At 41.9% G+C, this 27,718-nt stretch overlaps 1 protein-coding gene across 3 annotated transcripts; it reads right to left on the bottom strand.

Annotated features, from left to right (window-relative positions):
* Nucleotides 1–482: 482 nt before the first annotated feature.
* sh3rf1 (SH3 domain containing ring finger 1) lies at nt 483–27,188 on the bottom strand. 3 transcript variants are annotated; one of them, XM_026346022.1, is made up of 13 exons: nt 26,908–27,188; nt 26,172–26,236; nt 25,534–26,033; nt 11,056–11,331; nt 10,424–10,519; nt 9,082–9,384; nt 6,501–6,611; nt 4,616–4,743; nt 3,733–3,903; nt 3,161–3,444; nt 2,751–3,070; nt 1,934–2,286; nt 483–1,776 (listed from the first exon to the last, which is right to left on the bottom strand). In XM_026346022.1, exons 3-13 carry the CDS (start codon nt 25,906–25,908, stop codon nt 1,608–1,610), a joined length of 2,586 nt encoding a protein of 861 aa, XP_026201807.1. In that variant the 5' UTR covers nt 25,909–26,033; nt 26,172–26,236; nt 26,908–27,188; the 3' UTR covers nt 483–1,607. The 3 variants fall into 3 exon arrangements, with proteins under 3 accessions (XP_026201807.1, XP_026201806.1, XP_026201808.1); XM_026346021.1 differs by lacking the exon at nt 26,172–26,236; XM_026346023.1 differs by lacking the exons at nt 6,501–6,611; nt 26,172–26,236.
* Between the last annotated feature and the right edge of the window lie 530 nt (nt 27,189–27,718).

Below are 27,718 nucleotides of genomic sequence, written 5' to 3'. Positions count from 1 at the left end.
ACACTGAAATTCATCTGTTGTGCAGCGTTATTGAAATGCTATGTCGCTCTTGTGCTGTAGAGCTACGTCTGGGAGTGGCTATTGCCGATGGGGTTAGGAGAGCAGCTACCCTTTTCAGTAAATACAAAGAAGGTACAAAGTAAGCAATGTTCGACTGCAAAGGCTGTGTCGGAGTGTGTTTTTCGCAGAATAAAAAAAAAAAAAAGAGGAAAAGACGTGACCAAAAAGTCCGGCAACGCATGCATTACCACTTTTGTCTTCTGCAGAAATCTAAGCTAAACACAAGCAAATACACTGCGAGTCCAAAAAAAGGGTCGCACTAATATTTTGTTGGACCACCTTTAGCTTTGATTACAACATGCATTCACAGTGGCTTCTGCAATGTCACAACATTTATTCTCGTCCACAGAATACCACTGCACAAAGTCTCCTGCAGCACATCCCGAAGATTCTCAATGGGGTTAAGGTCTGGTGGCCAATCCATGTGTGAAAATGATGTGTCATGCTCCCTGAACCACTCTTCCACAATTTCAATAATCTCCTTAGATGTTTTCTTTGCTTGATGTCAATAATTAGACCGTTTGGAAACAGATTAACATCTTTTCCACGACCACAGGATGTGTCTTCAGACATGGTTGTTCAAGAAATGAGAAGCTACTCACTGCATCAGTTGGGGTTCAATAACGTTTTGGCTGCTGAAACATAATCATCCATGCAGTAATTATACCTATTTGTTTATTTAAATCCTGGTGGTAACTTTTCTTTTTGGATGGGCAGTGTATTTGATCACTGAAAGTAACAGTCCTTAGCACTAACTGCAGCCTCAGCCACACCAGGAGAAAACGTGGAGAAATATTTTCTGATGTGCATCTTCACAGGACTGTGAACTACAGTTAGAGAATATGAATGTGCAATATTGCAGATCTGTTATAATCCTCAGGTTGATATAATGCCTATAATGGAGCTGGGTAAGTATTTTTTCCTCTAGTATGCAGCACAAGTGATGATGACGGTGCTCTTTTGTTCTGGTCTCCTGCATCTGATAGAGCTTCTCTAATCTGCTGACTATTTAAAATAATAGTAAAATGTCTATCAGCAGCCTAATGAAGAAGTTTAAGTGATGCGGTAAAATGGGACATAAGGCATGTGCCAGCTTAACCCCTTAATGTGTTGCACTAGAAAAAGGCCAATCTATGAAATAAGTTAAAATGTGTAACATATGTATATCAACAGTTCATACTGGTTGTTTTAGGACTAATCATCTTTGTGTCTTTATATACACAATACAGTCAGGAACAGTACAAGGCACACAACTGAACAGCTGAATTGTTACAAAGATATAAATAACCAACAAAAAGGAAATGTTCATGAGTATTGTGCTCTCCTCTAACTCTGTGCACTGGGCTTTCAGTGACGACACATCCTGGTCCTCTCTGCAGCTCTTTGTCATAGTGTTTCTTTTCCCAGACCAGGGCCACAGTGGACTCTGACCAGTTAAAGTGTCCTGTCCTGGTGACCGTGCGTGTGCTGATATGTTTGGTTTGTCACAATATGGTGAGTCTAGCAGTAATTAGCCTGGGCAGCTGTTCTTCACTGTACTGGGTTTATTAGATGCTGTCTACAAAGCTGCCAGGGAACAATCCAGTCTTGCCGTTCCTCTGCAGTGTGCCTTTGAACCAGCCGTCTTCCCTCTTCCTGTGAACAAACACAATGTCGCCCTCCTTAAGTTCCAGCTCAGCTTCGCTCTGGGGAGGATATGATACCACCACCCTGTACCTGGGGAGGACAGCCAGAGGTACAGTCAGTCACTGATACTGCTGCAACAATGACAGCTAATATCAGTCACGACACAGATACAGTGTTACACTTTCTAGAAATGGGACAGTCAAGCAGGATACTAGTATTAAACTACATATTTACAATGAAAGTGTACCTTTCACATATGATGGACCGTGAGTCATGGTGCTGAGATACAAGAGAGGAGCACGGCTGGCGAGGAGGAGGAGCAATAGGAGCACATCCATCAAGGGGACTGTTCTTCCAATGGGAGGACTCTGGAACTGAAGAGGATGAGGAGGGTGAAGAGGCAGATGCAACAGCAGCAGCAGATTCAGACTCGAGGCAGCTGACAGAGCAGGAGGGAGGGGAGGTGTCATGCCCCGTGGCACCATGTAGCACCTCTCCAGCAGCAGCCTGTTCTGCCTCAAGTGTAGGAGAGGAGGGGGGTGAAGGACGAGACTTCTTCTTATTGGAGGACAACAGCTTCAGAAGACTTTTCTTTTCTCTCTGCAGCATAAAGACAGAATGGTTTTTTCCATGTTAGAGAACTGCAGAAACTCCTGAGGCAATGAGACAAGTAATTTTCACAAACCACAGACAGGTATATTCTATTGCCTGGAACCATTGGTTTCTCCACTACTGACACACGCCACTGCGGAGAAATTCCTATTTTTGCCCAGGCAGGTTTAAGACTTCAGATCAGTGAATGAAATGGCCAAACAAATAACAGAAATACAAAAAATAACTGCTCTGTGTTGATTACTAGTAGTGAAATATATTGGTGTAATTAGCATTTTAATAAGACAATCCCCAGCTCCACAAGGCATTTCACTCATCTGATAGAAATTTGTGTTCCCCACAATCATATAAACATAAAACATCCAAACATCTACTGAAAATAGCAACAACAATGAATATTAAGCATGGTGATGACATTCATGGAGGCACCGAAATATTTGGATATGTCCTACCTTGACATCCTTGTCCAGTCTGCAGGCGAGAGCCGAGTTGTTGGACATAGCAATGAGAGCAGGGCTATTCCCAGGGCCGACAGGCACAGTTAGGACAGGTACAGATCTCAGAGCATCACCATCAAGGGAAGCAGCACTGACATTGGGTGGAGTCAGAGAAGCAGCGGCACAGCCCATTGCCCCTCCAGCCCGGGTACAGCCTTGGGCAGGACCAGAAGATGGCTGTGGGCACACTGCAAGGTGTGGGAGATAGGTCACAGGTGTTGCAGACTGGATGGGTGTCACCGCTGCTGTGGGACGGTCCTGACCCTGACACGCAGCTGCAAATGGCATGTGAAACAATATTATAAAAGGGTGTTTTAAAATATTATATATATATTCAGTAACAATTTCACTCCCCCTGAATTTACCTGTCCTGACTGCATTGCGAGCTTGATTCACAGTCATCTGGGAGCTGACATGCAATGGGACCTTTGGCTGTTGGCCTGTGGCTGTCTGAGCTGCTGTCACCACAGCTGCGGGTTGGGAGCTGACAGGTAAAGCACTGGAGCACATTGTGATGGGTTTGTTGAAATCAGGCCCTGGAACAATGGCCCCAAGGGGAGCAGAGGAAGGGCTGACGATAGTAACTCCTCTGCCAGCTTGAGTGCACAGACTCATGGACACTTTGGGCTGGGTGCTCCCAGAAGCTGTCCTGAGGGGAGGGAATGTGAAAAAGTTTAAGACATATATGAGGTGACTTAGGAACTTCCAAATGTTTACTTGATAAGAAGCACTTAACATCTCATAAAATGTTTTCATGTTTAGAACATCTGAGTTGCTAAACCATTAACCTGGAAAACGCTCTTTGAACTCGTGAAGACCTGCTAAAAAGTCCCCACAAGAATAGTATTTGAACAAAACATTGTTCATGTGTTTGTGTGACAGTGAGGTGTACAATATGTTGACAACAATAATGACTCATTATGAATCAATGACTGACCTGCTGACTGGACTCATGTAGTTCCCAGGGAAGACTCCAATCTTGCCAGTGTGCATAGAGGTGCCCTTGAACCACCCATCCTGACAGCGCTCCAGCACCAGAAACATCTCTCCCTTCCTCAGCTCCAGCTCATCCTCCTTACGGGGAGTATAGGGGAACATTGCCACATAGCTAGATCCAGAAAGTGGGTAAACAAGTATGAGGCACTGACCAAACACAGATTTTGTACAGCATGCCATTTGTTCTGGATTTATTCTGCTGTCTAGCTGTACATCTGTCATCATCTCCTCTGAGACCCTCCAGCAGAAACTGTGTTCTCTGACCCAGAGAAATCAGCACTGGAGGACATAACATTTTGCAGGTCATCTCTCTACAGCAGTGAGAGAACAGGCCTGGAATGGCAGCCAAGAAGATATGGGTCTCAGCTGGGATGTTTTCAGTCTGATTTCAGTCAGTGTTGTCAGGGGCAGGGAACATAAATGCCTCAGAGTCTGACACACTTGCACAGGCAGACACAGATAATGGTTGGAGAGTATTCATGAGGTGGATCTAATTCTTATCAGGTGTGTGTTGTCTTGGTGGAGTAATGAGGATAAAGGTGAGGGGGTCAAAAGTCAGAGGTGACAAAAAGGATGTCCAATGGGACCCAAGAGACAGTCATCCACAGGTTCTGACCCCTTCAACCTGTGCACAAGCTCACACTCTGCAGCTTCACAGTGACAGCTGTAAAGGATAGGGTGGGGGGGGTCACAGACAAGCGAGGACTTTCCCCTCTGAACTGAGCATGTGTGCTAAGGCCCCGGGCCATGGCTGCACAAACCACTTTTCACTGCACATTGAAGAAGACTGCATATTTTTGTGTGGGACTGTTTTTATAACTCACACTGTGGGTCTTTGTCTCCCACTTTGGTCGCTTATACTGGGGGAGGGTCTCTGTCCGGCAGCCAATGGATACGCTGCACCACCACCAGAGGACTGCGGGGGAGGAGGTGGGGGTGGTGGGAGTGCATCCTGTAAAAGAATAAAATTACATCAGTAATTAGACAGGATCAACATTTAATTACAATTTCACAATAATTCATCACTTGTTTTGTCTCAGTGTGAAGCAGAAAGACAGAAACAAACCAACATAAGACTTAAAAAAAAAGAAGAAAGAAACGGTGTATGTTGTGTAAGAAGAGAAACCAGTTTGTTTATGAGCTACAGAGAGGGAAAGAGAATGAGAGATCATCTGTCATCTGGGTTATTCCCTCTGGTCTGGTTTGGCAGACACCCTAGACTTGTCTCTGATTTCCCTCCCTGTGATGAGAATCTCCAACTCTGTTCGTTTGTTTGTTGCTAGGAGACCACATAGCTAGATGTTAAATCCATTGCAGTATTTAATTGGGACCATATGAAAAACATGTCTGTAGGCACACTTCAGAGCAACCCTCAAACCAACATGAGTGGATTCATCTTGACTCACTTGTTTTCCCTTGTTGAAAGTCTGTAATGTCAAAAGAGGCTTTTGACTAGAGGCTAATGACCAGCATGCTTTTCTAATACTTCTTCGGATGCTTTGCGTGTATGCTTCTCGATTAACCGAGTAAAATTAAGTCTCCAACCTGCCATGTTAGCATAGACCACATGAAAACAAAATAACACTGTGCACTTTTTTGGAAATTGTGAAAGATTCTAGGCCCACAGGAGCTCTCAATGAGTCAGAGCGATGGTGGAGACAACTCCAATACCTAGGAGCAAGACGAGTCTTCCCATGCTCAACATTGCCAGCACTGAGCAGCAGAGTAATCGCTTCCATGACACAATGGGGGAGGAGAGTGGCACTCAGACAGCCCTGTGGTATGTGTATAGACTCCGTGTGTATGTGCGAGTGTTGATGTGCATTTCGGTTCACTGCTGTCGCTTGAGCTGAGATAATTAGGCTGCCTGCAGGCTAGAGAAATCATCTGTACAAAAACATCATGTAGGTTTCCCAAGTGAAGCGGAGAGCTCAACCTTTTGTGTACACATTCCTGCTCATTCAGAAACTCCACAAGCCAGAGCATACACATTGACAGACAGGAAGTGTGCGTGCTGTTTTGTGTGGGCTGCAGGGATTTCTTGACATTTTTAGCTGTACTGTTTTTATTTCAGTTGAAACGCGTAAAACTTTGGTTCAAAGGTTCCTCGGAGTCACTCTTTTTGTAGTTTACTGACAAATTGTTTAAAAATAAAGCTACAATATCTTTTTGTGTCACTTCTGAACCAGTTGAAGTAACTGTGTTGCTTGTTGGCTCGTTGGTGAGAAGAGCTGTGAGGAGGTTGTATCATCTAAAACTTATCCTCTCAAGGGAAAACAAAAGTCTCTTAGTACTGGTTGTTTACATTGGTTGATTTAAGCCTGTTAAATAATAGTTTACTGTTATACCATTCTCTACAAATGTGTTAAAATCCGTTTCTACCGTGCATTTTGTTTTTCTACAATTATGAAATTCTAGGTTAAAAGTGTTTTAAATGGATACAAACAATGATGCCAAATGGCATGCACAACTGTCCAAACAAAATACTGTTGAAATGATCTCATATGAAGCAGTAAAACTTGAACTCAATACAAATTTTTTTTTTTTTGTGCCTTAACCATAGCAATATGTTGTATAATTTTAGGTTGTTTATCTAATCAGTCTAGCAGTCCAAATAAAGACACATACAAACACTGAACCACTTTTTATGGAGTTCTTTTGCTTCTAGTGGTAGTAAGATTTATAAGACTTCAAGATGATTCCACCTACCACAGCGATGGACGTGTAGCTTGTCTCTGAGGGAAATGTGAAGACCGTTGCTGTGGTAACTGGGCTACTAGGGGGTGGGGTTACAATTAGTCCAGTTGTGCAAATGTGTACCTAAAAAAAGAAATGTGGATCATCAAATACCCAATGATGAATACAACGAAGAGGCAAAGCTGCACTCCTAATTGAAAAAATTAAAATTGAAATACAAGTAATTAGGTTTTATTCTTATTAATGAAACTTGTAAAAAGAAAGAATGAATACAACATACTGTAAGGTTGCTAATATAATTGTGGCACAATGATCTGATTGGTCAATGAAAACCAGGGGACCTTCTGCCAAGATGTTACATGTAAAGAGAGGTGGCTTCCACCATCAGTTATCCAGATGAGCCATGCTGGTGCCCTGTTAACAAGGCCATACTGTTGGACACACAATGTCTCCCTGTAACCTGTCGTCTCTCTCCATGCACGGCTGCTCCAGACAGTCACCTCTTAAGGTAAATGTTTTAGAAAGCAGGCCAACTTCAGATTCAATCTTTACTTTCTTTTTCTTTTATCTATTGTGCACTGGGTGTGCTGAAGAAAACCAATATGTAGTCGTGTCCAGAGCTGACAAAAAGAGAAAACTGTACCATACAGGACAAGTATTAAAAGAATTAAAAGAATTCTGTCTTATCGCTGACAACTCCTCTTCGCATTAACTGGTACACTGGTGGATTTCCAAGACAGACTACTCAGCCCCTTGGGCAATGCTTACCTTTGTTGTTGTTGTTTTTTGTCTGTGTATTGTAATAAGAGAAGATGAATAGATGTGAAGTGGGAGAGAGGAGTGTAGAGGGGTTCTACACACAGTGCCCAGAGAGCCTTTCTATTGTGTTTTTATTATACAGTGACCTGTAAATAAGATGTATTGTTATCTCTATTGTCACCAGGGAGGATCAGTTAACAGCAGTTGGAAGAGAGGTTTCTTTATTCCACATGTATCCTGATAATGAGCAGTGGGAAAAGATCTGGAGTGATTATAAACAAGGTAACACCTTCCACATGAATGGTCTCACAGGATACATAAATAATATCCACTTTAAAAGATTTTGACAGGATCCACTATAGACAAGCACTCATTTCTTAAATAACTCACCTATAGTGTAGCTGTAAGATTAAAGAATGAGCTAAATAGGGAGTTTGGGAAGACATTGTTTCAGAAAGCGCATGTGGATGTCAGTTTCAAAAGAACTGAGTAACCACCAGTACATAAATGCTGCTGACTTAAGAAATTTACTGAACACCATGGTCAAGATTAAAGATAATAAGACCAATATTATTTTGAAACCTGTGGGAAATGATGTCTACCTTTTAAAACCTAATGCTTGCCAGGGTACACCCTGGACAGGTCACAGGGTCACACAGAGACAGAAAACCAATTAAACTGACATTCATATTTAGGGGCAATTAAAGTTACCAACTGATAGACCCCACATATTTTGGGACTGCAAGAGGAAACCCATGGTAGAAAGGAGAACATGAAACCCCGGACAACTGGTGGGTTCAGACCCATGACCTTATAGCTATGAGCCAACAATGCTAACACAACACCATACCTTGTTTGTATGGTAGTAGTAGTAGTAGTAGATTTGAGTTTAACAAAAAAAAAAAAACAGCAGGACAGCAGAATACTAGTCTTAGAAATGGGCACGTCTGTTGTTCTGAATTCTAGCACAAAGTCGAAGCCAATGTTCAGCAACTGGAATCATAAAACAGCTGTGAGCTGCTGTCATGTTGGGATTGGTGTGGAAACCTTGAGGGTAAAGCTGAAGTAGTTTCTGAGGACAAGTGGAGTCATGCATCCAAGATTTCAAATGCTTGGATAGAGAAATTGCCTCTTTGGCATTATGGGTAAAAAGGAAGTCAGCCTAATTTCTGACAGAAGAAAAGTGGAGCCTTTGAAAAGCAACAAACATCTTACGAAAACAAGAAGAGCTAAAGCTGGAGCTGCTTTCCAGTTGTGAATTGTCTCTTTTTTACAGTTATGCAATTAAACACCGCTGGAGAAGGTATTGACAAGTCAGCTGGCCAGGACAGCTGCTGTATCTCATCCAGGCCATCGGAATAAAGACGCATTGTAATATGGCAAATAGAAATGTCCTCAGCTGATCCTAACACTTGGTAACTGGGCAGATTATAACAAATTTATGGTTCAATAGTAGATATGTAACCATATCTGCTAAGATAAAGCAGATCATACACTGTTGCTTCTTTCCTCCCTTCAGTGTTCATGCAGATGTATTTTGTTTTATCAGGTGCTGCAAAGTTGCTCCGATTTACGATAACCTCCCTTGGTGGCTGTCATAAACAGACATTAACTGCATTTCCAAATACTTTAAGGTTCAGTGAGTGACGGTAACGTGCAACATCTTTTCATGTGTGACAACAGGTGAAAGCTACACCTAAGCAGCAAACATTGTTGCATCTTCTCAACAACTGAATGGAGTGCATCACTCATTTTTTAGTCAGCTTTTAGGAAAGGACCTGCAATGAGCTGGCACTCTCCTTTATTCTGTCTTTTTGGCTGTAGCATATCTTACCTGTGAAGGTGCGCTGCAGGAAAGCCCCCCACTAATTTCTCCGATTCGAGCAGCTGCTGTGGGGTTGCTGGAGCTAATGAGGACTGGCCCACTAATTTCCATGGAGTGGCGCTGGGGTGGAGGAGCAAGCATGGGTTTGTGGGACATAGTGAGAGAAGTGAAGGAATGCCGCTTCTTGCTGTTCTTCTTCTCCCCTGCCCGGGCACCATTGCTCTGGGGCCCCAAGGAGGCCCCCTCGCCAGAGTCTCCGTTGGAGTCTGACGGCTTGTCCAACTCTATAAGCTGACGGGCTGCCGAGTTGAACTATGAGAGCAGAAGAGAAGCAGGGGGCAATGAAGAGACTTGTAAGGTGGAAATAACAGCAAGAGATGAACAAGCAGTGGTGGCTGGAACATTAAAATGATCAGGAAAACTGTCACTCTCTACAATAAAGTTGATTGTCATGGAAAAGCTGTATCTTCACCCAGTCAGCAGGGATGGTGAGCAGCAGAATGATCTATCAGGTCAATACACTGGACAATTAGTCTGAGAAAATTAATGGCTCTGAGATAGCTGTGAAACCATAGGCTTTGTGACAGTTTCAGGCACAGTAATGTATGACTTTAAGGCAGAAATCAAAGGAGGAACTCTAAAAAGGTTTCAGTTAATCATAAGGTGCCATCACTTACTGTCACACACTGCCTCAAGCACCACCCTCTACTTAGGACATAAAAGCTAAGTATTTTACTCCAGTCCAGGACAGAGCCTGTTCAGGTGCATCACTGACATTTCAGCACATTAAGGCAGACATGTAGGATTAACAACAGAATAGCGTTAAATTGAAGTTCATCTTTAAAAGCAGCTGCAGATTATTGAAAAGACGGTAAAGCCAACAGTAAACGTCCATGAAAAAGTTTTAACAAAGCTTGTGCAAGAATATTTTAAAACACTCTATAGGTCTGTAATGGCACTGCCTTTGCTTATGTATAGTTTATAGCCCTTTTTTAGATTGTTTCCTGCTTGTTAATAATAAAATTCATAATAATAGGATAAACATTATAATAGACAGCTTTTAAGAAAAAAAATTAAATAAGCTTTAAGAGGCAAAGATTTACTTAATTCTGTCTGGATTAGTCCTAAAGCTTTTAAGTGAGACCTGTGGAGCTCAGAGAGGCTGTGACTGTCTAAATCTTCAAAGACTGGTTCAGTGGTTTAATGAAACATGAGCATTTCAAATGGAAGTGAAGCATCATACACAGCTGGCAAAATGTATGAGCAAAGACACTATGTTCAAAGGATCTTGCCAATTGATCCACCAATGACTGGTGACATATTGACTTTAAATACACTTTGGTTTTCTTACCTCAACATATGAGATAGGAAAAATTCCAATTTTATCTCCCAGCATTCCCTCTGCCCAGTTTTCATCCACTCTGCGGATCACAGTCAGGATATCATCCTGAAAATTCAAGACAGAGATTGGTGCTGCATGAAGAAGAACCTAATTAAGAATGTACTAACAAAGTATTTCTCATCCTTGAGGAAACACTGAACAGAAAGAATAAAGTTAAGACAATGGTTTTATTGAAAGGGACATGCCCAAGAACAAAAACACTGGGTCCTGAGCACCGCATTCAGTTTGGAAAACTACTTAGCAAGCTTAATTCTGTTTTGCTCATGTGGCATTTTAACAAGTGACGACAGAATACAGAAATGTCAAAGTATGACCCAAACAGCTCGACAGATAAAACACTCAATTACAGTAGTTACGCTTTATATGGCCTTCATTCTCTCCTGCCTAATTACAGTTGTTCATCAAGAAGCCTGGCTCAAAACCTAAACCACTTCTCTGGGCGTTTCAGTTAACAACCCTCACAACACACCCATAACTTGATAAAATTAATGCTTAGAAGACAGAGCGTCACCGTAATGACAGGTATTTTTGTTCGACTACAGTGACCACGTAGCACAGCTGTGGGTGTTGCATTGTCTCACCTTAGAGAAGGGCAGACAGTCCTTGTCAGCCTCCTTGTCTTTGAGCTCAAAGTCATAGAGAGCTTTGCACTGAGGTGGTGGTTGTGGCAGTGGCTTGATGACCTGGACAAAGTTGGTGGGGAAAAAGCCATGGACTCCACCCATCTCCCCGTGGAACCAATTCTCATCCACTTGCCGGCGCAGGATAATAATGTCGCCCTTGCTGAACTTGAGGTCTCCTGGTTCTTTGCCATCGTAGTTGTAGAGTGCTTTTGCACAAGGGAGTTGAGGTACACCCTGAAAACACAAAGTGAGAGTAAGATGAGGAAAGGGTAGAAAAAGAGTTGCACTCTATTGTCTCGTAAAAAAACTATTTCACTTTGAATCCACAGTTAGGCGGTAAGAAGTGTTCTTACATAAACTTTTTTTTGACATCTCATCCTTTATGCTACAAACCAACTATTACCTCACTCATTATTTTACTGCTAACTTTAACTCAGGTATCTTGTGTAGAAATGGAACCCAGAATTCACATTCAAGCCCAAGATCTACTTTTTTCATCCACTCATTTTACATCCAAACCCTAAATATTCGATTTCCTGGATTGTTGCTGCCTTCATGGCACCAACACTGGTCGTCTCAGGAAGGATTGGGCTATAGAACTAGGTGCTCCAGAGTCAGATGAGACTTGGGAAGAGGGCTTACTATTTTTCTATTAGTGTTTTCCATTAATTTCAGCTGTAGGTGAATTCAATTCATCTATTCCATTTATATACACATGCTGCATTACTCTAAGGTTGATAAGACTGTTTACAAGGGAGCTGGTAGGTTAATGTCTGTTTAATGTCCAACGACTGACATTGGCATTCTCACATATAACTCCTCTGGGTAATATACAGAGAAGCTCAGGGTTCCAGTGCGCATCTGAATCACGTGTAGTAACAAGCTTGCAACTGTTCTTACAAAATCAACCAGAAACCAAAACTGCCATGTTTGTGTCCAAATAGCGAAAAGATCTTGTGTGTTCACACCCTCCATGTGATGAGCCTGGCTGTAGCTAGCTGACTAACTCCTTAAGGGGGCCCTAGGCTCTGCCCCTTTATCTTGCAGCGGAAGGTTTTGTATCTCAGCCTGCTAGGCTAGGGTCCTGAAAGGCCCATTCAGGGAATGACAATCCACGGGAAAAGGGACAGCGAGTAGGGGGAGTAGCAGGATAGAGAAGCATCAATGTTCTCCATTCAGGATGGGTGTCCATGAAGAAGGCTTCAGTCCAAACCAACCCCCCACCATTTATCTCACTGCTGTTGGACATCCTCCGCAGTGATCAGAATCACAAACACTACCAACTGACTGGATGTTAACTCTTGAACTGAAACAGTGAAGTCAACCAGGAATATAGAAAGTGTTAGAAAAAATGTCTAGAACTCAGACAGATACTGGCATGAGAGTGAAAACATGAGCTAGCGACGGAGGGGTTAAAGCAGAGTCTGGAGCAGGCTCTGCAGTCTTGTTAAAGGCTAATGAACCGTTTAAAGGCTCAGTAGAGAGTAAAAGTACAGAATGAGCAGTGATGGTGAGCCAGGGTGACATTACCCTTGTGCAGAGAATCACACAGCCTATCGTTCTCTGGCTCTGCTGGTGCAGCATGTGGGAGAGAGGGGGGAGGGGGGGGGAGGAGGAGGAGGAGGAGGAGGAGGAGGAGGAGGAGTACTGCAGCCCCCTGCACACTGCACTGGAACTGGGCCTCCTTTCAGGGGAAAACAGGGCTTTTGAGCCCACCTAGGCCTGGCAGGGAGTTTCGTGATGAAAATTCAAATGAAATTGGATGGTCTGTAATTTTTGTTTCAAGTGACAGAAACGGTTCAAAATACACAAAACCAATGGGCTTATTAGATGGTAAATATAAAATGCTTCTGTTCTTGAAGTTGCGAGGGAAAAGTTTGTGAGCAGCTGTTCTTACACCATTGCCAAGACTTAAGAATAAAACCTTTAGCAGCAGCACAGTGTCCAGCAAGTCAGCATTGTTATGTAATTGCTTTAACACATAATTAAAATGACTGCTCTCATAAAATCAAAGGTAAGTCCTGCACAAGAGAACAATATGTCCTTTTTGTCAACTGGATCTGATGCTGAGGCGTCAAGATGTCCCTCCTGATTTATACTATATTAGTTTATCAATAAATGTTTTGTATGATGGAGGTCTTCACTGCACACCCGAACAAACAAACTCTTTACTCAATATTATGTTTTGGTCCCACACTATTACTGCTCTCAGCTGTTTTTAATCTCCCTATTCCAGCATCATAAAAGAGGAGTTGTCAGAAGAGTTACATTTACATGTTTTACTCAGCTTAACATAGTGGCCTGTGGACGTAAGAGGTGGTGTGGGTGTGCAAGACAAAGTAAAACTGGGGGTGGGTGATGGCTGTAGGAGTTAATATCCGGTGTGCATCCATGGAGACAGTGTTGTTGTGTCTGCTGTGAACCAGCAGAAAGGAGCACCATCGGTCCCTACCAAAAATCCCCTCTGGAGATTAGATAGGACTGTGCATCTAACAGGAATGTACAGAAGATTTCTGCCCCCTGTCTTTTTCTGTCTTGTGTAGAGAAATAGTTTCTACTACAAACATGCCATAAAAAAGTCTCATCTCAGGCAACACAAACAAGCATCACATAAACTCTCACACACACATTTTTGTATGGCAGTCAGTATGAGGACACTCATTGACATAATTAATTCCCTAGCCCCCTACTGTCGCTAGGCCATGCTGATCTACTGTTTCAATTTTTAATTCATCACATCTACTGCCTTACCCTAACCATCACAACTAACTGCCTCCTCTTCAACTTTTCCCTAACCCTAACCCTAAAACCTAGTCTTAACCCTGAAATTTCTCTTTAAACATCCTTCTCTTTGTGAGGACTGGCTAAAATGTCCTCACTTTGTAAAAATGTCCTCAGTCCAGTGGTCAAAAATATATACAGGTCCTCACAATTAAAGCCATATAAACATGCGAGCATACACACACACGCACGCGCAAACGCACACAGGTCTCTTGTAGGGATGTTAATGGTACAACTTCAACATAATGTTGAACTGTTGTGCTACACATATGGTTCAGACAACCAGCACAATAAAATCACAATCAATTATAAACCTGCACTCAAGCAGATTCCCTTTACAGCTAAAACATTAAGGTAACTATTGTGTCTGTCAGCAGAATTATGTGTAACCACAGCAAACAGAAACCTTTCCTACAACGTGTAAGTGCCAGACAATGCCAGACAAAACTCCATTCCCATATGGATACCTCCAGCAGGGGGTCCATTCATCCATCATTTTAACTGCTTTTCCTGTTTAGAGGGTGTTGAAGCCAATCCCAGTTGTTACTGGGTGAGAGGTAGGGTAAGCCCTAGACATGACACGAGTCCTCATACCAATGGGCAGTTCAGTCACCAGTTAACCTAACATACAGCTCTTTTGACTGTGGAAGGAGAACACACACACTCCACAGAAAACTACACAGCTAGTGGATTAGAAACAAGGTCCTTTAAGCTGTGAGGCTATAGTGCTAACCACAAGGACATGCCACCCACAGTGTCTGCAGGGGGTACTACTGCCAAAACAGTGAGTGCATGGAGCTAGGCTGTCTGGTTTGACATAAACATTAACAGGCCAAGACATGTCAAACTTCTCACCAAAGATAGCATGAAGGCACCTGCCACACTAACCTTGTGGTCCTTGGACATTTGTTGTTCATTTGCAGTTGCTGTTTACTAATGATCTTGCCATCATCACCCTACCACAAGCAATTGATTTCCATTAAACTTTATAATGACTGCTGTAGAGCATACCCCTATCCTTGCCTAAACATAATTCATCTGCCTTTGAAAAAATAAAAGAATGTGGCTACAAACGAATAGGCACATTTTGACTTGTTATGTTCTACTTCTAACAAAAGTTTTCTTTTTCAAGTTCTATCACACATTTGGTTGTGGATATTTTTGTCTCCATTTAGTGAAGAGTAGTGGTGCAAGAATTCTCCGAATCCTCATACGTCAAGAAATATCCTATTTTCAGGATAACGTATTGAATAAGGTGACATCAGGGAGTAATAATATGTAGGAGGCTTCACTGTGAGACAGGTGGGAAGAGTGGGGGTTCCTGTCACAGTTCTGGAAGTCAGAACACAACACAAAAGACAATTTTAGAACCATTACATCTCTAGTGAACAGGTATATTACTAAAACATATAGAATATTATGGCTGCAGTAAATCGAATGGGTCTTGATTTTCTGTATTTAGGTGTTATTTTGTCATTGTAGGGCAAAACACTGGGTGTGAATGAGAGCTCTCATTTTTAAGGTATCCCACCAGACTTAAATCGGGTGTATACAGTATATCCAACAAGCATAAAAATGAGGATCATCAAAAATATGGTTCAAACGAGGTAAAACTAATTATAACACCTGAATAAGGCTTTCAGACTAGACCCTTCAGATGAGCAGCTCTTGTCGAAGCAACCTCCTGACACAGCTTACTCATCTGGGGCTGTTGTCTCCCTCTCAGTCTGAGACAAAAGAAAAACTTCCATTCTCTGGTTTCTATGGAAACTCCTCACAGGAGCACTTTTTGGCTATTAATGGGGCTCTTGACAATGCAGCGAATCTTACGAAAGAAAGTCATTCAGTCAGTGTCCAGTTCTGGGTGCTGCAGTGGAGTAAATGGTTCATCACATCACAAAAAATAGTTTCAGACATTTTCTTTTTGTAAAGACTTTGATGATAAGTTCAATGCTAAACATGTCTTCACACCAAGTACATGACTATAGACAGGAGCCAGTTACCTTTAGTTTAGTACAGAGACTGGAAAAAGAGAAACCGCTAGCTTAAAAGGTAACAAAAACGACTACAAATCCCCACAATAACGTATTCAGTGACATTACATTACAAGACCATTACCACAACATAGCACACTCATTGGGCCTGATGTCCCCGATTGAAGCTATAATATCAAAGAATTCCAAGGTCTCAGATTGAATTAAGAAAAACGAAAAACGCACAAACCAGCAAACGCTAGTGTTGTTCTACCGCATGGTACTGGCCCAACTCAATTTTACTCACTATTAGTAACAGTTACTCTGCTGGTCATCATAGTGATGCCTCATAAAACTCCTGTGAAACTGTAGACACACACACAAACAATGGATGGATATTGAATGAATGCTGTTCTTGTGTTTCGGTATGTGGCTTTTTTGTCACACCAAGGCACAAAATCTTTGTCTCACAATAGAGTGAATGCAGCAAAATAAAAGAATGATAAGCAAAAATATCTGGAGAGTTTGGGAAACACTTCAGTGTTAAAACGACAACTATGGTTGCCGTAGTGATACTACTTCCTGACCAATCAGTAGTCTGCAGTACCTTCACTGCCTCACCTTTAAGCATCACCTCAGATCGCTTGCAACATCAAAGATGGCACCAAAAAATAATTAAAAATCTATTCACAACTTTTGCCTGTTGGAAAACCAAAAAGGCGAGTAGAGTTGAGACATGCATTGGAAAAAAAAAAACCATTATAATCATGCTTGAAATACAGAGAGAACTATTCCAACAAGAACCTGGTTGGTTTAAGCCAACGAAAAATATTTTAAAGGTCAATGTCTCAGTAATATACCTGGAACCAGAATTAAATAAAGGAATTCAAATTGAAAAATTCAGAATATATTAAGTCTAAGTCACCCTAACGAGGGAGAAGCATTTATCTTCACTGCATTTTACATGGAAAGGAAGAGGTAAACCATTCACCCTTTTCAAGAGCTTTACTCTATAACAACTCACTGTGCTGTTTGTTTCCCTCACTACATACCAAATGTGGTCCCACACATTAGTTTACAGGCACGAAAACACTCAGAACAGTCTGGAGGCCAGATGGAAGCTTAGATCACATGTGAGAAGAACAGAAAGTTTCAAAAGCCCTTGAAACTCTCCTCCTGTTCCTCCTCTTGTTCCTAGGTCAGCAAAGGCATGTTGCATTTAGGCTTACTTATACTTATGTACTGCACTAAGAGAGAAAATGGTTTGTAACGGACACCGCCCTTGACTCATTTCACTGGGTGCCAGTTACAAACCACATTTCAATTAAATTTTTGAATTCAGTTTTATTTGTATAGCGCCAAATCACTACTAGAAGTCATCATAAGGCATTTTACATCGTAAAGTTTAAGACATTACTGTTCTGTATACAGAATTATATAGAAAATCCAACAACCCTACTTGAGCAGCACTAGGCAACAGAGGAAGAAACCTCGAGCAGAACCAGGTTCAGGGTGGGCGGCCATCTGCCTCGACCGGTTGGGGTGAGTGGAAAAAGGAGAGAGCAAATAACAACAGACAACACAAAACAACAAGCAGCAAAAAAGTAACCAGGGGTAACCAGTCACTGACACAAGCAATGTACAGTTTTATGATCAGTTCCTGACCTTGAGTTGTAATCTGGGGTTTCTGGATTTCTGTAGGGTCTATAAAAACATTCAACACAGAAAGGCAGAAAAATAAAGAGATTTCAGAGATGAGTGCACTTAGCAAGCTATAGATAAGTCATCACTAAGAAGGTTAAGTACAGAAGCACTGAAGGAAGTTGTGCACACATACTGTGGAGTTCTGACACATGCGGTTTTCATGAAGCTTTTATTTATATGTAGGCTCATGAACAGCCACATATCTTTGTGTAGCCTAATCTATATGGACTGGCTTTCTTTACCTGGCTAGCTTCAGATGTGGGGTAAAGGCTGGTTCTGGGTGGCCCTGGGATCATCCAGTGTGCTTGTCTGACTAAAAACTGAAAGAACAGAACTTCTTAACTCTGTGCCAGTTCATACTCTAGGTTTAACAATTCCCCTCACACGAAACCCACTCACATTTCAAGAGCAGACAGAGAGCGCGAGGAAGCTAAATGCAAGCTGTAGACACGGGCATAAAAACAGGGTGAGATCAAAAGAAACGAGGAAGGGAGAGGAAGCCAGGTTCGCCATGCTGAACCTATGTTAAGACTCTGTGACACAGACACGCAAACACTGGGTCAGGAGCCTTAGCTAATCTCAAAGAACAACACTAGTCAATACTATACATTCCAAATTATGTTTCCATGTCCAAGTGTCAAACAACTGCAAAATTAATCAGAATATTACACATTTAGGCATCTATTTATTTTTTTTAGCTTAAACACTCTCTGAATTAGAAAACATCTGATTATATTGAAGAAATAAACAAGTGGGACAGGAGAACAGTTTGTCTTGTCTTTGTCTTGAAATATTTCCATGCACTACCAGTACCACTGACAATTTGGGCGAGTAAGAGCAGCATACAGTAACCTTGATATTTCAGGTATTTAATAACCTGGAGAGGTGTTGCACATAGGACGTTAGCTTGTTTCCACGTTACAAGGGGATTAGTTCACAAATGTAACAGTATCTGTGTATTGAGTACCAGTCAATATGAGCTGAATACTAAGCATTTCCTCACATTACTCTCCACTGTGCTGGTGAAAGCGTGCAGTGTCTGTGGCCTTTTGTTCCTCTTAGTCATTCAGGGTGAGCCACCTGCTCTGCTCTGCTCTACTTAGACTGACTTCGATTTAAGCACGGTGGTGCAAGTTGTGAGGAAATTTGTCAAGGAATTGGACAATCCTAGATCAAATCTGCTATATTGTATCGCAGTCTTGTTAGGCAGTATCAGTATCTTATGCCTGCTTATTTTGACTGGCTGGTACTAGTACATAGTACCTTTACAGTACATAAACATATAATTCTGACCTAGTACTGGTAAAAGGCCAACGCACAAACACCACATTTATTCTCCAACTCCAGAAACGGCACACCACTGAACAAATTTAACTTTGTTAAGTGTGCGAGTGTGTCAGTCTTTATTTAAAATGTAGCTGCTAGCTTTCCTTATCTTGTCTCATTGCTGAGAGAGGCATCATGCACTGGAGGAAGAGAAGCAAAGCTGAAAGGTAATGACCGCAAAAGTCTGAGTTGGGGGACTGAGTAGGTTTTTGTTGCAGCATGCTGTGTGATTAGCCCTTCACAGATCAATGCTAGAGGTCTCCGGCTTCTGCTTTAAAAGTTTTAACTTTAAACAATTTCATCAAAACAGACCAGACTTAATTTTCAGCACATTATACAAAACACAAGAATTTGCAGGACACCTGTGTTTGTCATATCGTTGAGTGGTCATGAACACACTGGCCATTAGAGGGGCATGGTTCATAAGACTAGAGACATTTGACAAGCAGAACATTCTGCTGGCCCAGACTCACATTTCAAAATCCCAGGTTGCTGTGGTTACTTAGCCCACAGTATTACCATTAAGCAATGGTGAGAAAGCAGAGACAGATTGCGGTACCTCTAAAACTAGTCAGGATGTCTATACACAAGGGAGATAACAGGCCTCTACTTGACACAATTAGCATTAGGATCACACCTGTCCACCACGGAGAACAGAAATAAAGTCTGCATTGACTCAAAGCTTTAATAACATTTCAACCCAATGTTGTTAGGACTGCTTGCGTAGTGACTACACTACACCTGGGTTTTGTGGGTGTGTACAATACAATAGGCCCTCATGGATCTAGAATGACTCATTAAAACAAACATTGCCCTAGTTTTGCCGTGGAAAACTCAAAGACAGCTAGGTGTGTGTTTGTGTAAGTAAGTACATTTAGCTCTATTCAGAACTGCTATAATGGGACACAAGTGATAACGCAATTCTCTGGTCAGTGCTTGTGGTAGGATGTGTGTGCTGAAAGCATATTATGACCTAAGGCCCCTCCCAAAAAAATTCAAGTCTTTGTCAGCGCTGCCTCCTATTCAAGTCCACTTCAATAATTAATCATACGCTGTCAGCAAGACCCCACACATGTGGAGTAACTGAGAACGCAGGCTTTTAGTTGTCACAAAAAGGATTTTTTTCCTAACTAATACAAAATATGGATTAGAAAAAGACATGTTGTTAGAGCAATCAACAAAAGATAAATATCTACCTAGTTGGATAATTATAATTTTTCCACCATCTAAAAATGCCAAATACTCCAGAGTTGCAGCCCATAAATTGAACTACTTGACTGTAAATTAGCATAAATTAAAAACTTTGGGATTTTGATGGCATTAATTGTTTTTTTTTCCCCCAAATACCTAACAGATTAAAAAAAAAAAAAAACACTTGATACAAAATGATTCTTTGAAACATACACAATCATACAATTCAGTTTCTCAAATCAGTTAAGTTGCAACTTCAATTAAAAACTTATGCTTTAAAGAACTGTACCAAGTACTGCAAAAACAAGTTGTATTGCATAAGATATGGCTAGACATACACATTCATGCTGTCTTTGTTAAAGCAGATCTTTGAAAACAGACATAATCACTGTGAATTAAAGAACACAACACTTCATAGTCTGCACTGAGTACAAGATAACCAGTGCCTTCTCATAACTGGGACAAAGATGTCACTCAGGGGACAAATTAACATTGAGTGCAGCATAGGCAGGAAACATTATCACATTATCAGAACACCACATAAACACAGATTCAAGGAAAAATGCAAAGATCATAAAAATATTCATATATGATATGATTCTTTTGCAAATCTCAGAAGGAGGTCAGGGAACACACACATCTCTCATGCAGGGGCAAGGTAAACCAGCTGCATCTGCTGCTGCTGCTGCTGCTGCTGCTGCTTGAAGGTATATCAAGAGCCAGTAATAGCTCTGGGGTCAGAAGTCAAACAACTGAAAACAAAACTCCCAGCACATCATGATTCTGCCTTAGGGAGGGGAACTGAACACTTAACATGCCAGCAGTCAAACGGCCCATGGATGGCCAATCCTGGGTCACCAATCACAACACGGGGTGAGAGGTCAAACTGCTCTGTTGAAGCCAGTCAGGTATTAGGGGTATCTTGGGAATAAGAGAGGCACACAACAGGACTCATGTTGTCAAACAGCTGACCAAACAGTCAAAAGAATAAATTGAACTGAAAATACATGTAACATTTATTTGGTGTCAATTCCTAACACGAAGGCCAGAAGACCAGTCAGCAAAAACGTTTTGATGACTAGTACAAACTGGATTAATTTATGATGAAAAGCACTCAAAGTTGCCTGTATAACCTGCATAACAAACAGTTGATAATTAACATTTTCCAAAGGAATCTTTGGCATTGGACCACACATAAAACAAGGCTTTTGTTTGCTTGCTCATGTGTGATAGGACTGTAAAGGACATCATGGCTTCCCCCACTATTGTCATATTGACAAACTTGGCAGGAGATGGGATATGGACAGATGAAAGGCCATTGGGAAATGTTAGTGTTAAAACCAGTGGAACTAACAACAATAGTGAGGTTATTTTTCTTTTCTCACAGAAATCTACAAAATCCAGAAAAATGCCTGTCAGAAGGTTAGCACTTTTTTTCATATTCATACAATGTCTTGCAACAAGATACAACTTCTACAGGTGAGTCTGCCCTGGGGCTTTCAGGTGCAGAGACACATCAGACCCTATTTATGGGCACAGACCTCTAATATCCTTTCAAATCACCACATCTGCTTGTAAATAAAAGAGGTGCATCACATGTCTAGCAGCGAAAACAGACACAAAGTACACATAAATGCATGTTGCTACTTTAAGAAGGTTTAGTGGAGAAGGTGAACATGAGCTGGCAAGTGAAACAAGACTAGACAAGCCCGATGTTTAAGGGAGAAACAGTAACCTGCTACAACTCATGGCGGTACACACAGACACAATTTTCCTTGTGTCTGGGGAAAAAAGGTCAAAATGAGAATGAAAACAAAAAAAAGGCAAGTCACGTCCTTTCCACAGTGTTCCTTTTGAAAGGCCTAAAAGACAAAAACCTTTGTCGGGAGAGTAGCATTACCCTACAGTGACGAGGCCATGACTGCACCTTAATCACATGATTAGGTCTTTTGAACTTCTTCTTGGGAATTATGTGTACTGAGCGATGGAGAACAGTAATTTTCCACAGTGTAACAGACCACTTGCTCACTCATTCTGTTTCCCAAAACATAGAAAGACAGAAACAAACGTGAGAATTGCAAATAAGTGTGAAAGCTACGATTAATGTGTCATTAAGACACAGGGGTTGCTGAACAAAATAAAGTTTTCCCTTGCTGGGAATGAGAGTCAGTCATTAAGACGAGAACAGGGACCAGCACCGACTCACTGGCTAATAAACTCTAATCTCATTAGGCCTTTAACAGGTTCCAGCCTGGATTAAGGGACAAGGCAGGGGGAAAAATACAGCTTGTGTCAATGTCTCATAAGAGAAAATTACAGGTGCCTTCAAAATCCCTGACACACACTGTCCAGAAGATCTTGGCTGTGTGTGGACCTCCGTGGGAAATACAGAGGAGGCAACAGAAAGTGTGAGAGTGTTAAGAGAGCAGGAATGAACAGACCAAAGCTCTCATGAAAAATTCCCAGTAGAAAGCAGTAAGTATGTGTTTGTCAGTATGTGGGCAGTGCGAGGGTGTAATGACGGGGTTCTGTCGAGCAAGCAGAGGTCAGCCAGCCAGTCAAGAGGAAAGGCTTCAACAACAACATGATGTCATCAAAGAGGGCCAGTGTGACTCATCGACCTCAGACGAGGGAGGTGCACAGGAATTTTAATGAGATACCTCTACATGAGGAACCCATGCACAACATTCTCTTTTCTCAGAGGAAAAAAATAACTTTTAAAGTGGCATGTCGAAACACACAGGAACTGCATCATAAAAATGTGGCAACTGGGAACAAGACTTGTATCTTGCGTGTAACAGGACATTGGACAACAGCCTTAAATCAGCAGCAAATGACCAAATGAAAAGGATGCGTTTTGCTTCTTGTTTGTTTTGAATGAATTCTGGGAATTTTGAAGATAAGACATAATGGCAGGAGGAAGAGCTATCAAGGAGACAGACCTATAAATGGAAAAAAATACTTAAATAATAAAATAATAAATAAATCTCTCATTACCAAAAAAGAAACAATGACCTAATTACATCCCCAGGAGCTTAGGGAACCGAGAGAGGGTAATGTCTCATTTCTCATTAACTAAGCATACAAAGACAGACACACATACATGTACTAATACACTTGCATACAATAGGTTGTTGAGAGAAGTTAGTTTTGTTAATTAAGTCATTGTCATATTAAAACTGTACATGTAATCTGAACTCGAAAGAGTGGCTAATGCACAATATTATTAAAGTACAGCCTTTACGACAAAAGCAGAAATCATCATAAAATGTTCTATTTTAAGTCTGTGGGGGCAGAGGCTCAACTCTCCAGAGGACCACAATGATAACTGAAGCCATCTATACAGATCTCTCTTTAAATTTTTTACCCTCTCCCTCATTACTATGATTCCTGAACCCTGACCTTTGACTTCCGGGCAAGTCCAGTGGCATTACTTGCTCTCACGCAAGCATACCACTGTGCTATCTGTTCTCCATCTGTGTGAACAAAATACTGTGTTATGAGTCAACAAGAGCAAGAGGAAGACAAAACATCCATGTAATGGAGCACCATGGAGGTGAGTCATCAACCTGACTGTGAAGGGCCAGACAACCACAGAGATACATTGAAGATGAGCCCTATTATATCCCTCAAAGAAATACCAGGGCTGAGTGTCAAACAACTGCTTCCCCAGAGATAAGAAAAGGAGGGGCAGAAAACTTACTGTGTGAGGTTACTCACTAAACATTTGTCCCTTTTGCTCCTAACACCTTCATTTAACACCTCGGCCAGCCAGTTACTGGTAGCTTTCCATAGACATGCAATCTTTCTTGGCCCCTCTACATGTGTCGGTCAGTCAGTAAGATCAGAGGGGAAGCAAAACAAAACCCTGTTGTGCATCTGTCACACAGCCCCTACTGACCGCCCCTCCCAGCAATTCTCTGGCCGTAGATCTGGAGGTGGGGATCTGCTTAAACAAGGCCACTGCACCAATGGAGCTGCTTCATGCTTTGAGATACCCCAAAAATCGGAGGGCAGACAACAAACAATAAAGAAGTGGGACTCCGGGTGTCACCCAGAGGCAGTGAAGCATTTAGTCCCCAAAAAACACTGACCAGAGATCAGGCCAGGGAATCTGCAAGAGCTTTGATCTCTCGCTTTTATGTTCTGAAAGTGTTACACCTGCACAGCCACAACTCTTCTTGTTCCCAGCAGTACTTTCCTGTCATCAGCCTTAATTCAGAATAGACTTGGTGTCCTACAAATATTAACAAATGCAAGGAGAACAGTCAAAACGCTTTGAATGTTATACACACTGCCACACAGCACTTTGATGTGGTGTGTGCATAGGGGATCATTAACATCTACAGTATGCCTACACTGTAACCTACTACCAATCTTAAAAAGATTAGCTAAGTGAATACAAAGTACCTTCAAGTGTGCACGACTTTATCGCCACAGGCCTTTCAGTATCAGTATTCTATTCAGTATTGCAAAATTTCACAATGCACAAACAGCTTTGAAATGAACACAAATCCTCTGAAGTGATACTACGGCAAATGAGGTGGGTCCCCCTGTAGTGATTTACAGCCAGGTCTCTGATCTTCGTACCTGCATGGCCAGGCAGATACATTATCAGCATTTGACATTCCAATGATTCTACACAGGTCCTTGAAATCTTTTCATCTATTCTATCATCCCTGCGCAGAGGCCAGCGATGCTTAAAGAGGGGCCTACGCCAGTCCAGATTTTTTGCACAGTCTCCTCTTCGATTTTGAGTGTTATAACAAATACAAAGCAACAACGGTATATGAGATATTGACTGTTTTATAAAAGAACATAAATAATAAACAGGAATGGCCTCAGCACCTGCTTTCATCTTGTGTTTACACAATTAAGGGCACTGTTGCATAAACATCCTGTTCCCCTGGGTTTACAGAAACTATTTTCCTGTTCTGTGTTCAAAATCTTAGTTTTTAAGTTTGTTTAAATAATTATGGTGAAAAACAGATTCCTAGCATTTTGAAATTTCTACGGTTTTTCTAACTATACAATACATCTCCTCTCAACAAGTACAAGAGTCCCATTCTACATTTCTCACTTACAGTGCATTCACAAAAAACACTACAGCAGTGTAAGAAAGACTCTGGCTTATGGCACTGTCAGCTGCTACAAATGAACTGAGAACCCTTCTTACGGGAAAAGCCTGGCTGCAGTCAGAGCACATAGTAAATTCATTTGTTGGCTCAGCTATTATCTGCTCTAAATCATTCCCATTAGTAATGTCGGGCTGCTAGTCAACTGGCTGGCTTTCGGATCACCATGATAACAGTTAATCCACAGCAAAGATTAGAGAGGCAGTAATGCAACATGCTGTTTTTAATCCACAGATTTTCTCTGTTTTGTTTCAGTTTGACCCTAACAATGGGAAACACAGATTTGTGCTCATTGATCCATGTGTAGTTACAGTGAGTGTACCCACCCGGACAAGGGTGCTCTTAGCTTGAGCTCGCTGGGGTTGTGCTCCTGGGGTTCCCTGGTCCCTGGTTCCACTGCCGTGTGCTCTGGCCACAGCTCCAGACGTACCATTCGCACAGACTCCGGATCCTGCCCTTCGAGGCCTCTGCTTGATACCATCCAACAGACGCACAAGAAGGATGTTGCTGGGGAGTTCATCCACGGCACACTCCACCAGTGTCCGGCACTCTGGGCAGCGCAGCTCTCCACGTGATCCTAGGATGCCTTGAAGGCATCTGCGACAGAAGGTGTGCTGACAAGGAAGAACCTTTGCAGAAGCATCAAGCCGCTCCAGACAAACGGGGCACTCAAGCAAATCCAACAACACTGACTCGTCCATTCTCTGCGTGTTCTGCCTTTACTTTAGCAGAAAAACATGATGCTGATATGGTTTTTGTTTGGAAGCAAGACCCGTTGTGTCACGTCACTCCCATACCTCAGCTATGGCCATGGCATTTGCATCACCTAAAAAAACAAAAACACAGTCAAGATCTGGAAATCAATCTGTACTGTACTGTAGATCCAAGAAATAGGACGTAATATATACCTACAACAGATACGATTAAATTGTATGTTTTAATTGCTACACTTACAAACTCTCACCATTTAATATTGTCGCCAACTGATGAGATGACTGGCAAAACTAAAACTGCTGCCCTATTGGATGCCTATAAATAAACACAAAGGGTTAGGGTCTGCTTTTTTTCATAATTGATAACTACACCTGGTGAATGTGATCTCGGATCCTTGTGCCCTGAACTTCTGCACGATCAACACGCCATAAAAAGCGATAAAGAGAGTCCAGCAGCGATAGTGCAGAAGTGAAAGACCGTGATTTTGCCTTTCAAGAGAAAAAAAACACAGCTGAATCTATAGAAAATGTCGTCAACACACCTTATCTGGTGAATAATGAAATCACTATCACAAGATAGCCCTGGTGTGACCCTGCTGATATCACAGGTAAGTAAGTATCTCGGTGATTAAATCCAACAACAGTTTAACGTTACTCGAAAAAATGTCAATATTACGTAACACGAAAAACGTGTCCTGTGTACTTTCCTGTGACTTTTTGTGACAGCAGCAGTACTCTGTACAGTGGTGTCCCCGACCGAGCAACATATTAAACCTACAAATGTGCAAATCGGAGTAAAGTTAAGTTTGGTAGCAAAGATCACTCGTTAGCATGGGGGCTAAATGAATGTGTAGTTACCTTCTGAGTAACTAACAACTAGTTAGTTTTTGACGTATTTGTAGTTGAAAAAACTCTCTTTGTCCACTTTGTCTGAAAGCAACACATCTATAACACGTACAGTCGCCAGCTAAATTCAATTTAACTTACCTTTTCCAAAACAAAACTCCTCCTCTTGTTGCCCCGTATCTCCCAATTTTCGCCTCCTTGCTAACGTTAATAGTTAGCAAGCTACCTGGGATCCTACAGCCTCTTGTGTGGAGTACTCGCCAAACAAATACTACTGCTTTTCGTTGAAGGTATACAGCGTACAGTACAAACACACCTCTGTTAGATACTTTAGTAAAACATAACATGAAACGGACAGAGCCGAGACAACACAACTCCTGCGGCACCGAGCGCCATGCTAGTACACTGCTGCTGCTGGACTGTGGAGCTGGGAACAGCGGAGGGGGAGGGAGGACGTGGGCTTCAAGTGCTGTCGGGAAATGGCTAAATTCCGGCGGGGGGAGCACACACACAACCGAGACAGCAAATGACATGCAATTTGGTAAGATGTCATGTCATGCAGGATGTAATGTCTGGAATTCCAACGTTGTGCATAAAGTCGTTAATTAACATTAGGTTTAAAAAATCTGATACGAATAAATGTATGCCTGAAACAAATGTAGTCGTAGTCTCACAGAGACTCGACTGCGCTGTCAGTTCCCATAATTTCGCTGTGCTGGAAACTAACGACCAATTTTAACAATTACTATATGCTGCTGTCAATACTTTATACAATATTTATCACCAAAAGCACGTAAAGTCCAAGTATGTATCAAGCACAGAGTGGAAGAAAGGATTTCTGAGGAGCACCAGAAGGCGGCGCCCAGCGTTGTCCAAAGGGCGTGAACTGAACCCTGTGAAGATTAGTAATGATGAGTCCAAGCGCAGCATCTGTCCCCAAAGACAAGAGAAC

This window comes from Anabas testudineus, chromosome 4 (assembly GCF_900324465.2).
Source record: "Anabas testudineus chromosome 4, fAnaTes1.2, whole genome shotgun sequence".
NCBI lineage: Eukaryota > Metazoa > Chordata > Actinopteri > Anabantiformes > Anabantidae > Anabas > Anabas testudineus.
This window is presented reverse-complemented; position numbering and strand designations above follow the sequence as displayed.